General features: G+C 44.1%; 1 protein-coding gene across 6 annotated transcripts in view; it reads left to right on the top strand.

The window, feature by feature from the left end:
* CERS3 (ceramide synthase 3) overlaps positions 1 to 13,077 on the top strand; it is a 42,829-nt gene that overhangs the window by 12,545 nt on the left and 17,207 nt on the right. For all 6 annotated transcript variants that reach the window (XM_064669168.1, XM_064669166.1, XM_064669167.1 and 3 more), the window contains exons 2-8: positions 2,946 to 3,128; positions 4,604 to 4,721; positions 6,772 to 6,890; positions 10,529 to 10,586; positions 11,458 to 11,508; positions 12,410 to 12,502; positions 12,759 to 12,887. In XM_064669168.1, the coding sequence (XP_064525238.1) occupies positions 2,947 to 3,128; positions 4,604 to 4,721; positions 6,772 to 6,890; positions 10,529 to 10,586; positions 11,458 to 11,508; positions 12,410 to 12,502; positions 12,759 to 12,887 (750 nt within the window). In that variant the 5' untranslated portion in view covers position 2,946. The remainder of the gene's footprint in view (positions 1 to 2,945; positions 3,129 to 4,603; positions 4,722 to 6,771; positions 6,891 to 10,528; positions 10,587 to 11,457; positions 11,509 to 12,409; positions 12,503 to 12,758; positions 12,888 to 13,077) is intronic.

The raw sequence follows: 13,077 nt of genomic DNA, 5'->3' as shown, positions 1-13,077 counted from the left end.
TTGAAATCTGGTATCTGCAGCCTGATCCCTGGGCTGGAACTGGTGGCCACTGGTGTTCCCCACCTTGCAGGTGCTCCAGGAACCTCATGATGGGACCTGAAGGGAGACAGGAAAACAGCCCAACTACTTAACAGCTGCTCTTATGGAGATGGGAATCTGTAAGATTTCCTGGGGAGTGGCCTGATTTGCTGCAGTGAAAACATCCAGTTTAAGGGTAATGAAACTTAAGAATAGGCTGCAGACAGATTTGGAATCTCATCAACAGTTTTCTAGGAGTTACTTGGACAGTGTTCACCAGGGATGGTCTGACCCCCCCTCCATGTGCCAGGCAAGTCCTGGTACAAGTACAGGATTTACAGAAGGAAGAGTTTCAGAGAACCCACCTTTCAGTGAGTCATTTGGTGTTTGTGGGGAAGGATTTCTCCTGAATCTGTGAACTCCAGAGCAGACCTCAAATCCCAGAATTCCCTTAAATTTTAAGATCAAGCTTGTGCTTATGAGCTTAGTTTAATAGTGCTACATTAACGAGTTTAAGAGGTACTATATGGTGAGGCATCCGTGTGTGGAAGGAAAACATGAGCTGGTGAGATCCCAGGAATCCAATATGAAAATATGCACTGCTGGGTTTTTCTAAGGTTTTGGGTGCATGTTCTGTCCCAACCCACCTCCCCACAATCCAACTGGGAGTGCTCTTTCCACTGTGCTGTAACAGACTGGCCTATTTTTATTACAGTTTGTGGTAGTTTGCAGTGTACAGTCTAGTTAAAAAATATAGATATGTTAGGAAGCAGAGCTGTGTAATGAGTCTCTCCCCTGGTCTTCCAGGGCAGTTTGTCTGCCAGCCTTTCTGTCTGACCCAAATGTCCTGTTTCAAAGCCCTGCTTCACTCTGATGGCGCCTGTGAGCTGTTGTTAAGGGTCTGGGAGCAGCCCCGGGATAAATCTCCACTTCCAGGAGTTTATAATCCAGCAGTAAAAACTTGCTCTAGGCTGAAACTTGGCATATAAAGTCTGAGTGGGGGAACAACTGTGATTTCTCCCTCCTTTATTTTCGCAGTTGGTTCTACACACATGATTTATTGGGAAGGTTTTTACTGTCCCCATTTGGTGTTTAAAAAGATTAAATGGTGAGTAATTAATGGCTTAGTTCTGACTACTGGGCTTGGCCAGGAAATGGATCCACAGTGGCTGTTTGGTGGGTCCAGGTCACAGTTTCCCAGACCTGCTGCAAGGCTCCAGCTTAGTGGAAACAGAATCACCGAATGAACTGGGTCGGAAAAGACCTCTGAGATCATTGACTCCAACCTGTGACCCAACACCACCTTGTCACCCAGCCCATGGCACTGATGCCACATCCAGTCTGTCCTTAAACACCTCCAGGCATGGTGACTCCACCCCCTCCCTGGGCAGCCCATTCCAATGGCTGATCACTCTCTCTGTAAAGAATTTCTTCCTGATGTCCAACCTAAACCTCCCCTGGTGCAGTTTAAGGCTGTGCCCTCTTGTCCTACTTCTGGTTACCTGGAAGAAGAACCTGCCCCCCACCCGGCTCCCCCCTGCTGTCAGGGAGTTGTAGAGTGAGAAGGTCTCCCCTGAGCCTCCTCCTCTCCAGGCTGAGCCCTCCCAGCTCCCTCAGCTGCTCCTCACAGGACTTCTTTGAACACACTCCAGCACCTCAGTGTCCTTCCTAAAGGCCAGCGATGGTTCCTTTGGCTGTACATTAAAGTGGGATCCATTCCAGATCCGGAATGCCAGGGTGAGTGCACCCAGCACTGTGTCCTGACCCAGCTCCAGGCACAACTGAAGTCCTGTGGCCCCTGCTCAGATATGGAGGGACAGGAAAAAGTCTGAACTACTGTCTGACCTCAGCATGATTTGATCTTATCACTTGATCCCCTACAAAGATATTGCTGTTGGATCTTCCAGTGGGATGCTGGGAGGAGACCTGTTTGAAATCCTCCCAGCTCAGCTGTTTCCTCATCAAATCTGTGGTTCAATGGTATCAGCTATTTCCTTGTGTTTTTCCTGGTTTGCAGAAAGTCTTAGTATGGAAAAATTTATTTAAATTTATTATTTTCTGAAATGATAGAAAAATGGTGTATTTCAGCCTTATGGAAAACATTGTAACTTCTATTTTTCTTCAGTGTTAGGATGATCCTGTTTTTATAGGATATATAACATGTTTGTACTGTGAAGTCCTTACAGCTAAATGAGTGAGAACAGAAATTTCTAAATACATAATTTTGAATGCAGAGGCTAAAAATGAGACTTTTACAAGAATGAAATATTTCTGTTGAAGTGAAATCTTTTTTTTGTTCCTTCCAGAACTGGTTTTAGACATTTTGTTCTGATCACAGTTAAATCATGGTACTGCCTACAATTCCCAGAAAAACTTGCTATGCACTGTATTTTTTTTCTGCTTGTTTCTTTGCACAGGTGTCTGCAAATTCAGGATATATGGCCATTAGCATATTAAACAGTGGTAACTGAACAGCAAAATGTCCTTATTATTACAGAATTGAGTTCCCCCTGTACTTTCTCATTTCCACTCTTCCACCCTGTTATATTTAATCTGTGAAGGCAGCCAAGGGAAGATCAGTTCTCATTAGTATTGGTGTGATAGATTATAAATTGTTATTGCAAATTTGAGCAGGTACTAAGCAGTCCAGTGTGAGTGGCTGAAATGAGACCCCAGATTACCTCCCCCCCTGCAGATTTCAAAGGCCTGCATTGGTTTATACCAACTCAGAATTCAGCTCTATTATTTCATCTTCTGCTGGGTTATGATCCCACTGAGAGGGTTTCAGCTTCCTCTGTGGTTTTATTTTTTCTCCAAGCAAACTGACTTCACTGGCTCTACACAACAATATGTTTTATTTCATGCATTTTCTTTTTAGTACATGAAGAATAAATTCAATCATATCTTTTTTTTTTTTTTTAACATAGCATGGCCTACATATTAAAGACACTCAACAGCTGGTTCTGGTGGGAGAATATCTGGATGCCAATCAATTGTACATGGGCAGATTTTGTAGACCGGGATGGCCTTGTCTTTCCCAAACCACATCAGTTATATGCCACAATTCCATATGCTTTTGTATTGCTGATTATCCGATTCTTCTGTGAAAGGTAAGAGGCAGAAATGCAATTTGATGCTAAGGTTAATCCTCATTAATGCTAAAAATATCTTTAGATCAATGTTCTTATGTTTTTTGAAGGAGGATTAGTTGGTGGTTTGCTAGAAAGATCTGGTACAGATAATACGGCAGGTGAAAAACTGGGAAATCTTTCCACTGTTAGGAATAGGTGGCTGTGCTCCAATCTAGAAGGAAAATATTTCTATCTCACTTTCTTAGATACTTCTATCTCCTTTTGTTAGAGATACCATTAATTCTAAACTCTTTGGGTTTCCTTTCTCTCCCTTGGTGGAAGGGGGAAGGTATTTGTCCTCCCAACCAAACCTCTCCTCTGGTTTGGTACTGCCCCAGAACATTTGTGTGAGGCTGATGGGTCCCAGGTGTCCATCTGTGGCCAAGCTAAGCAGGCTGGAGGGGTCTCAAAGTTTCATGTGAACATTTTATGCAGATCTAGTAAAGCTGATTCCTTTTTTTCCCCCCCTCACTTTGGCACTGAAAGAGGGATTGCTTCTGCAGCTGGAATCTTAGGGGACAGGCAGGGGTTGACTCCACAGAAGAAAGCTACAATTATGTTAAGATTTGCAGTGCTTTGACTTATTTATTTGTGCCTTTTTTGTGAGTATTTCCTTTTTTTCTATTTTTTTTCCCCTAAAGAATGTGATTAGTAGGTTTTTATAATTATTTCAGGATAGAATGAGGAAATTTGGAATGTCGTAAGTTGGACAGACTTAAAACAGGAGCAGATAAGATCACTCATGTTGGCAGTCTAAAGTAATTTGGATCATATGTTTCTAACCATTCCCAGTGTCTCCCGAGTAAAGGCTTGCCCAAGTGTGTCTCACTGGTGTGGATAATTAGCCCACACATCTGGCTGCAGGGAATCCAGGGAAAACTGACCATGGCTATGAGTAATGAGGAATCAATTGCTGATATCAGCAGGGCTTTTTCAGAAAGTTCTGCCCAAGCAGAAGGGAGAAGCCCCTGGCACACCCTGCAACGCTTTGGGTTGGAAAAAGGCAGAGAAAGAGAAGCCTTCAGCCTCAGGGAATGGCCACGTGCAGGGGTGGCCCCGTGAAGTGCATTCCCAGTGACTTTGCCACCAGGGAAAGCAGCCCAGTAGCAATCCTGGAGCCCGCACGGAGAGAGCTCTGATCTCGTGCCACTCTCCCTTAACTGTTGCTGAACTCCAGCATGCCTCCGAAGAACACATCCTGACTTTGGTGTCCTTTCCTTCCCTTTAGTTGTATATCATTTCATGGCCACAAACTGGAGTCCCTGGGTCTGCTTTGTTGTGTAACTGCTCATGTGCCGTGGTTCCCTCTTGGGATTAGCTGTAGGGAGATCCCTTCCTCTCCCAGAGCAGATTAAATTGCATCAGATCTATTTTCTTCAGATCCTGGCATGAGAACAGCCAAGGGCTTGTAACTGTGTTGTATTTCTGAAGTTTTTCATGGTATGTCTTTTCAGATATGTTGCCATTCCTCTGGCAAAAGCCTTGGGTATAAAGAATGTAAGACGTGTGAAGCCACAGCCTAATCCTGTTTTAGAGAGTTATTTCCGGGAGTGCTCAAGACATCCATCCCAAGTAAGGATCCTCATTCTTTTAAACTGGGTTTGCTCTTGGAAAATCCCCCTCTAACTGTTTCAATCAGCTATCAGCAATGACATCATGGGATGAGTTCCAGCTGATTGACAGATGACTTAATTTATTTGGGTTTTCGTTGCTGTTCTGCTGACACGGGTTTATGGCATCCGAAACAGAAAATACATTTAAGATGTTTAAATTTCTGGCATGCTGTTCTAGATTACACTGTTAATAATACTTCCAGTGAAGAGCAGTGTTCTGTCTTTAACTCATTTCTACCTGGAGAAAACATCAGCTGATATCTGTTGTTGGAAAGTGGTACCATGTTTATTGCAAGCAATAATGTTGGAACGCTGGCATGGAAGCCTTTTGATCCCTTACATTGCTGCACACTTACTCCAGGCTTATGTGAGAAAGAAAAGCAATCCTTCTATTACCTTGCTGTTTGTTTTGAAAATTGAACAAGGAAAAAAAAGAATAGCCAATGTTTGTCATCTCCAAAAACGAGGCAACTTGATTGCTGATGGGAAGTGCAGCCTCGGAACGTTCACTGACCTGACTCCAGTTCCCAAACGACTGCAGTGCTCCTACACTGTTTGGAAAGGAAATATGTGCTTTCTAGTAATGAGGGATGTTAATAATTATTGATACATGGAACTTTGCATTCTGTCTCTAACTCTGCCATTCTTTTATTGTGTCCTTTGCCTGATATCATCAGGAATAGGTGTATTGGTGTTCACATATGAGGTCTTCTCTGTCTGGTCAAGTATCCCAGTCTCTGTTTCACCCTTTCCTTCTGCATGGGACAGTTTGACAATGGATCTCTGAAAGGAAGCACAGCATTTTATACTCATGAGTGCATGGGAAGGATCCAGGCTGCCTCCTTTGGTGTCCAGCTTGGGGATCAGCGTGCCTGGGAAAGCCTGCAGAGGCCTGGCTGGCAGTTGAGGGCATTTGGTCTCTGTTGTCTGTTGACACAAAGTTGATATTCCTGCGTGGCAAGTGGAGAGCTCCCCAGCCAGCAGGATGGGCTGGACACAGGCTGTTGGCACTCCTGCCCTCCCCAGCAGCTGAGGTGCCTTAGTAGCTCACATTCCAGAGGTTTCCCTGAGGGTAGGAGACCAACTGAACTGGACTCATCTTGGTGGAGGCACTGCTGCTGCCACCCACTATTTGCATACTGGCCTTGTGAGGAAAGAACCTCCCCAGGGATGAGCCAAACACTATCTCTGAGCCCCTGGGGGGGTCATCCCACACCTCCCACACGTGGGGGTGGAGGAGAGGGAGGAAGCCCCCAGGCTCTGCTGCACGTGGGGCCCTGAGCACTCTGGAGTGCAGGAGTCAGAGCACGTGCTGGGCTGGCTGTGCAGCAGGGCTGCCTCACCTCTGAGCACATGGTGCAGAGACACCAAGCGTGGCATTCCCGTGGCACTTCCAGGCCCTGCTTCACCCCTGATTTATTTCAGGAGTTGAAGGGAGGCAGTCTGGATCCTGCTCACTGAGAGACACTGACTTGCTCTGCACCATGGAGGTGCATTGGCTTTAAGAACAGAGCTCAGGTCACCTGAATTCCAGGCCACGTTTCATCTGCAAAACCCATTTAAATATAAACAAATAATTATTTATAATTAGGTAAGATATTAGATACAGTGTCCACATGTGTTGGTACAAGGCACTTCCCCCTCCAGCCCAACCTCTTGTCTAGCACTAAAATTTGCATGTCTGAAATCCTAACTCTCTCAGGAGCCACCAGAAAGACAGTAGCACAGTTTGTGGATCTGTGTATTTCATGCTTGCTTTATTTATATAAATAAATAAAATATATCAATAAAGATATGTAATTTATATTTTGTATTTATATATTTATAAAAATAAATGAAATATACATATATAAATCCAAGGTTTCTGCAAGTGTTACCCAAAAATACCCCCATATATACTTAATATTGATGATATTTTTTATATTGGGGAAGGTGTTCTGTGAACTACAAAATAAATGGAAGTGACACTGAGTGCATCTTGCTGCTGACACTGTTCCATTTTTTTGCAGTCAGAGATTCAAGGCCTTGCCAAGAAGTGCAACTGTACTGTCCATTTGGTGGAGAAGTGGTTTAGGAGACGGCGGAACCTTGAGATCCCAACAGTCCTTCGGAAATTCCGGGAGGCTTTGTAAGAAAAGACAATGCTTTTGGTTATTTTTTGCTTTACTGTTTAAAAAAAAATAACAATTTGAGGTCCTCGGGTGCCTTTTAAGGGGGACTTGTTTCCAGAAAGCTGGGTCTGCCTGATGAGGGCTTTGGTTTGTGAATGCACAAACAAGTTGAAAGGATCTGGTAGCATTTCTCCAAACAGTGATTAAAAGATTAGGTTTACTGTTTCTCCTGAAAAAAAAAAAACAAACTTGAAAATATTTTACAGTTTTCCTCCTCGTGGAATAATGGATTTATTTGTAGGCTCCTGCTACAAAGTGCTGGATGAAAATATGCAGGCAGTAGGAAAATATTTTCCTGTCTGCCAGTAATTATAGGGAAACAAAAATGTTTACTCTGGTTTATGTATGAGCCCACGCTGTCATTTTGGGATGGTATCATGTGTACTGAAGTGAGGTCAAGAGCAGGAAAAGTGGCATCCTGAGTAAATGACAGGTGTCACAGCTTGATCATGGGACACTGTGCAAAGCAGGAGCTCAAACACACTGATGAGAGTGGGCCAGTGAGAGTAATGAATATGGAAAGACTTACAAAACCTCTTGCATATGATTTTTCACACATCTGTGAGAACTTCCTCGTACTTGAACACTTTAAATAATTAAAGTGTGGTCCAAAATCTCCTGCAAATGGCAAATCCCCAAATGGATGTGGCTTTACTTTTGTAGCTCCTCCCTCTTGGGTATTGATGTTATCTGTACCCCTGTAAGACACTTCTCAAATGCTCTGTGTATTTGGGTTTTGACTGGTGTAACTACACTGGCAAAAATCCACCTAATTGTAATATTGAACTTCTGTTACTGTAGATCAGCTTAAGGACTCAGGGTTAAAAGTACAGCTGCAGAGCTCAAAGCTGAGTATCAAGATTATTTGCAGTGTGAATCAATGTATGATGATTTAGTCCCTCTGTGGGACATAAATCCAGTTGATAGAGGTGTGTCTCTCTGAAGTCTGCCTTCAGTAAACTCTCCTGGCAAGCCAGTCTCCAAGGTTTATTTCTTCTGTTGTTTTGTGGATCAATTAACTTTGTTTCACAAGTGACAATAAGATTTCCTGCTATTGCTAAAAGACCTGCCTGCCATGGGTGTCTCTAGTAACACACAGCTGAAAACTGAGATTCAAACTTGCCTGGCAGCTTGAGTGAGAACGAAGCAAACAGGTTTCTCTTGTGCAATTTGGTGAACCTTCCTCTGCTCTTTGTCAGGGAATTTAATTGAATATAATTCTCTAGGCAAAAAACGAGGAACAGAGTTATTCCACACTAGTAGTCAGTATTATGAGCATTTTGAAATTTTTGAAAGCCTACAATCTCCAGGATCATTTTTCTGAATCACAAGGAAAATCTGATGAGCCAGATCTAAACCATACTTAGGCTATTAGTGCTCCCAGTTGAGCAACACTGGGGTTTGGAAAGCCCTTTGCATGAAACTTTCCCTGCATTGAGAGACTTACTAGCCTTAACTTCCCCTTCTAAGTTCTTTGTTGTTACCTTCAGCTCAAGAGAAAAGATTCCTGAAGTTAAATCAGAAAATCTTTTTGCATGGCTGTTGTTCAGTGCTCTCCCTGGTGGCAAAGCTCAGAGTTTAAAAGGCACTTGGGTAAAATTTGGTGAATTTGGATGAGTTTTACCTTAGGTTTTGTTCACCAGATTCATAAAGAAGCTTGGCTAAATGCAAGATGAGGTATTGCTCTGGCAGTGTGGCGGTATAATGAGTTCATCTGAAGCACTCTTTATTGCCAAGTGTGTTCAATATATGTTTGTAGGGCTGGGGACTAATGGCACAGCCTTGTAGGTGCTCTGTGCTTTGGGTCTGATTCAGAAAACCACTTTACAATCAACACAGAATGAGTGCTGCCATATCCACTGGACCACTCACACCTCCCTTGTGTGAAACAGGAGCCACGAGGGCAGCACCAGCCCCTGTGTAAAGTCTGTCCTGTGCCACAAGGTTGTTTTTTCTAGCATGTCTTGGTTAACTCTGAGCCAGGTATTACTTGTGGGTCCCTCTCTCCCCTTCTGTTTGCTCTCCTATTTTTCTCTGAATTTTTCCTATCTGTGCTGTGGGTGTTCTGCAGAGTTATTCCAAATCACCTGAGGAAAGATGCTTTAAAGTTGAGAAGGAAACCAAATGTTTATCACCTGTGCATCAAGTGGCAATTTTATAATTGTTTCCCGAGCTCCTTCACAGGCGTGAGACACATCATCTTGTCTCGCCTCCGCCATCCCATGGCCTCATCCTTTGTTTGTTGTTTTTCTTATGGAATGCTGTCTCAGTCTTTGAACATCTCATTCTTCCACCTGGGATATCACCCTCCAGGTACTGTGGGGCTCAGGAAGGAGGGGCTGCTTTTACCACCCAGGTTCTCATCTCCTTCTCTCTTGTGGCACTTCATTAATGTTTGCCAGAGACCACAATCTCATCTTACACATCTCTCAATCTGTGAGTACAGTGTTCTTGAGGTGCTCTCTCCTTTTCATATTTAGGTTTTCTGGGAGGCTGCTCTCCTCTTGTTCTAGAACAAGTTCTCAGCAGGTTTGGGGCCATGTGCCTGTCCCTGTGGTCACGACCTTTCTTTGCATGTGAAGTCCTCCAGTATTTTCCTACTAATCTTGCAGAGCTCCCCGGGGGAAGGTCAGGCTTGTTCCTGCCAAGGGGAAGAGTGGAAAGGAAGGAGTTTTCCATCACCTGTAGAGGTAGGAGTGGGAACACTTGGGCTGAGGCTGCAGCCACACCCAGTCCCAGGGACAATCCCTCCCACACAGGCTCCAGAGTCATTACAGGACTGCTGGCTCCAAGTCATGGTATCTTGCTCTGACACCCAGGAAAGCAGCACCACAGTTCACTGAGATGCACAAGAGCTTTTTCCCCTTTGCTGACAGAGCAGATCCATGGTGCAAACCTGGAAGTTTTATCTGCCTTGCTGGATATCCATGTAATCCACAGAAAGCTTAGATCAGGCTAAATTCTGGCACACCTAGTGAAAGATTGAAGTTTATAGTTAATTCAGACCTCTGTAATAATACATAAACTAATCCAGTAGTTGTTGAAGTTTCGTAAGATCCCCCTGTTGTCAACAGCTGGTGTTGAGAGATGAAGAGAAATGAACCCAGTGACTGGAACAGGTCATTGTTGGTGCACACAGTGACTGGTCAGATTGGGAAGTGTGGGCTGAGACACCTTCTGCAGTCAGGGAACTGTGGGATGTTCTCAGTCCTGTGTGAATATTTTAGAGGGATTGATACAATGGAAAAGGTTGAGGTTATCAAACATGAATTTTTAGGGGATTTGTTACACTTGTGATCATTCTCTTAATCAGTTCATGCCTGGCTGGAAAATTACAGCTGTCATCACAATCCAAATATCTGTGTTGTGATCATGTAAAAGAATTTGCTACCTTAGCAATTAGTCAAAGCTTAAGTATTTAAATATTAATAATTCAGATACAGTTAATGTGTGACAACCCTTGATGTAGAGCGTGAGGCCACATTTCTGTGAAGATTGTCTATGATATACAATGATTTGCAGTAATCCTGGCTCAGGACAATATCTATACAAAATGTAATGTTTTGTTTCTATTTTTTTCACTTTAATTTTGCAGCTGGCGTTTCTCATTCTATCTGACATCCTCCATTGTTGGATTTATATTTCTGTATGATGTAAGTTAACTTTCTGAAAGATTGATACCATCTTTTTAACAAAATAAGGACTGATTTCTAGATTTCCTTGAAACCCACTGAAAAAGCCAATGATTTCAGTGGCTCTGTGTGTTCACATCCTTGGTGTGTGTAATCTAGAGGATGGGCTGCAGTATGCACTGAGATTTAATTTTTAAATTAACTTTTGACCTTCTGTGATAAAGGAATTTATGAGTAATCAGTATTTGTAAGGCAAGTTTTGGGAAGTCACGCAGATGGTTTTACAACACGCCTTGTTAACACCTACAAACGCATCACATGGCCGTGTTTTCCTCAGAGGAGGCCATAAACCCTCCTTTCTGGCAGCATTTTTGGGGGTCACAGCTATTTATTGAGGTGTTGCTGCTGAGTCAGAAGTTGGGAATAACAGGGAGAGTGCTGCTTGTAAGCGTGTGAGCCCTGCCTGGGGTGTCATTAATGCTTCCCCTGAGCAGCGGAACAGATCCCGGCGTGTCCACGTTCGTCTGGCTCCTCTCCCCAAACACTGTTTATCATCATGAACCAGTGGAGTGTGTGACTGGTAAACACAGCAAATTCAATCACTGTGGCAACATATCTTGAGTAATTGCAGTAATAAAACACACACCCACTGCTTTGGATGATGAAATGATGAACTGGAACGTTTCAGGTGTCCTGAAAGGAAGCCAGAAACCTGGGACCAATATAATAAATCTGAGATGTGAGATCCCTCTGGAAACTGGTGGAGAACAGTTATCAGGATTGCAGCTTCTTAGCCTGCTCCACTTGGGGAAATTTTAAGCAGTGAAGGCTGTGAGTTAAGATGGTGATTGTTGCTGAGCTGAGCAGACTCTGAATCCTGTGTCTTCCCCAGAAACCCTGGTTTTACGACATCTGGCAGACGTGGGTTGGATACCCGTTTCAGGTGAGCTTTTTGGGATCTGGCCATCGGCCTCCAGGCATTCCCGGTATTTCCCCATTGCCCCTTCCAATCTGCAGCAGCCTTTTCCCTGCCAACAGGCACCACCTGAAGAGGTGTGGCACCAGAGCCTCTTGCCTTGTTTTTGGGAAGTCCTGCTGACTGTTCCAGGGCTTCCCTGGCATCTGCCTGTGCTGCAACTCACCCCTCCAGCCAGGCCACGGTTATTTCCACCCACCTCAGGATACCAGTTGCACACTGGAGATGTTATGGGTGCTCTCAGTTTCAGTGTAGAACCCCTGCACTGCTCCAGGCCCTGCAATCCTTCAGGGCACTCTTATTTTTATAAATCTTCTTATCCCTGTCCTAGGCAGGGGCCAGGAACAAAAGGAATCCTGCCTCCCAGCTGAGTTTTTCCCAGCTTCTTGTACACACCTGCCACTTGGGCAATGTCTTGACCCAAGGGAGCAGCCAAGCCCAGCATCCTGCCAGGAAATCCATGAGATTTAAGCATAAATAACTGACATTTCACATGTGGGAAGTGTGAATATTTAATATGTTAATTGTTCACCAAAATGGAGGGGGTTTATTTGCAGTTGTTTGTAATTAAATGCAGAAGGACTCTGTATGTACTTCTCTGACAAAAACGTGGAGAAAAGCATGTTAAAATTCAGAGGTGGGGGAGGAACTGCAGAAATTGTGATTTTGGGCTGAGCAAAGGTTAAAATATTTGGCTCCCAGAACATCCTTCTTAATGAAGCCCAGAACAGGGATTCAGTTGGGTTTAATTTTTTAAGCAAGACTCAGCAGAGGAGCAGGAGAAGTCAGGGAAGGAAAAAAGAAGTAATTTCACTTGGCATTTACTGTTTGCTGTTCTCAGAGTTAACTGTGCTTGTCTTCATTACAGACCGTGCTGCCATCCCAGTACTGGTACTACATGGCTGAGATCGGGTTTTACTGGTCTCTCTTATTTACCCTTGGAATTGACATCAAAAGGAAGGCAAGTGGTCGTGCTCGTTTGTAGCTAAAACCTCCCTTTCCATGAGCAGAGAGAAAGTGTTTGCGAGGAAAATCCCCGCCTGGCTCCTGGGTGAGGTGCAGCCACATGAGGGCAGCATCAGTCTGTGCCTGGCACCCCCGCACACACATCCAGGATTCCTGCTGCCAGGGCATCCCTCGGGGGCCGACGAGACGCTCAAGGGCTGTATTTGCTTGGCTTTACCTCTTCTTTTTTTTTTTTTGCCTCTCCCCGACAGGATTTCATGGCTCACGTTGTCCATCACTTGGCAGCCATCGGGTTGATGAGTGGCTCTTGGTGTGGCAACTACGTGCGCCTCGGGACTCTGGTGATCTTTGTGCACGACACTGCAGATTTCTGGCTCGAGGTAACTCTGCTCTCCACCTTTTTTTTTGGCTTGAGTTTCGGTTTTTGGTTTGGTTGGGATTTTTTTTTTTTTTGGTTGTTGCTCAGGTTATTTTCAGTGACATTTTAATCTTTTTTTTGCCACAAGTTCCATACGATCCCTTCCTGACACGGATTCACGGATTTTAGCTTGTAAGATAAAAAAGAGCTTC

This window comes from Pseudopipra pipra, chromosome 12 (assembly GCF_036250125.1).
Source record: "Pseudopipra pipra isolate bDixPip1 chromosome 12, bDixPip1.hap1, whole genome shotgun sequence".
Taxonomy (NCBI): domain Eukaryota; kingdom Metazoa; phylum Chordata; class Aves; order Passeriformes; family Pipridae; genus Pseudopipra; species Pseudopipra pipra.
Note: the sequence above shows the minus strand (reverse complement) of the source record. Positions and strands in the feature narration are given on the sequence as shown.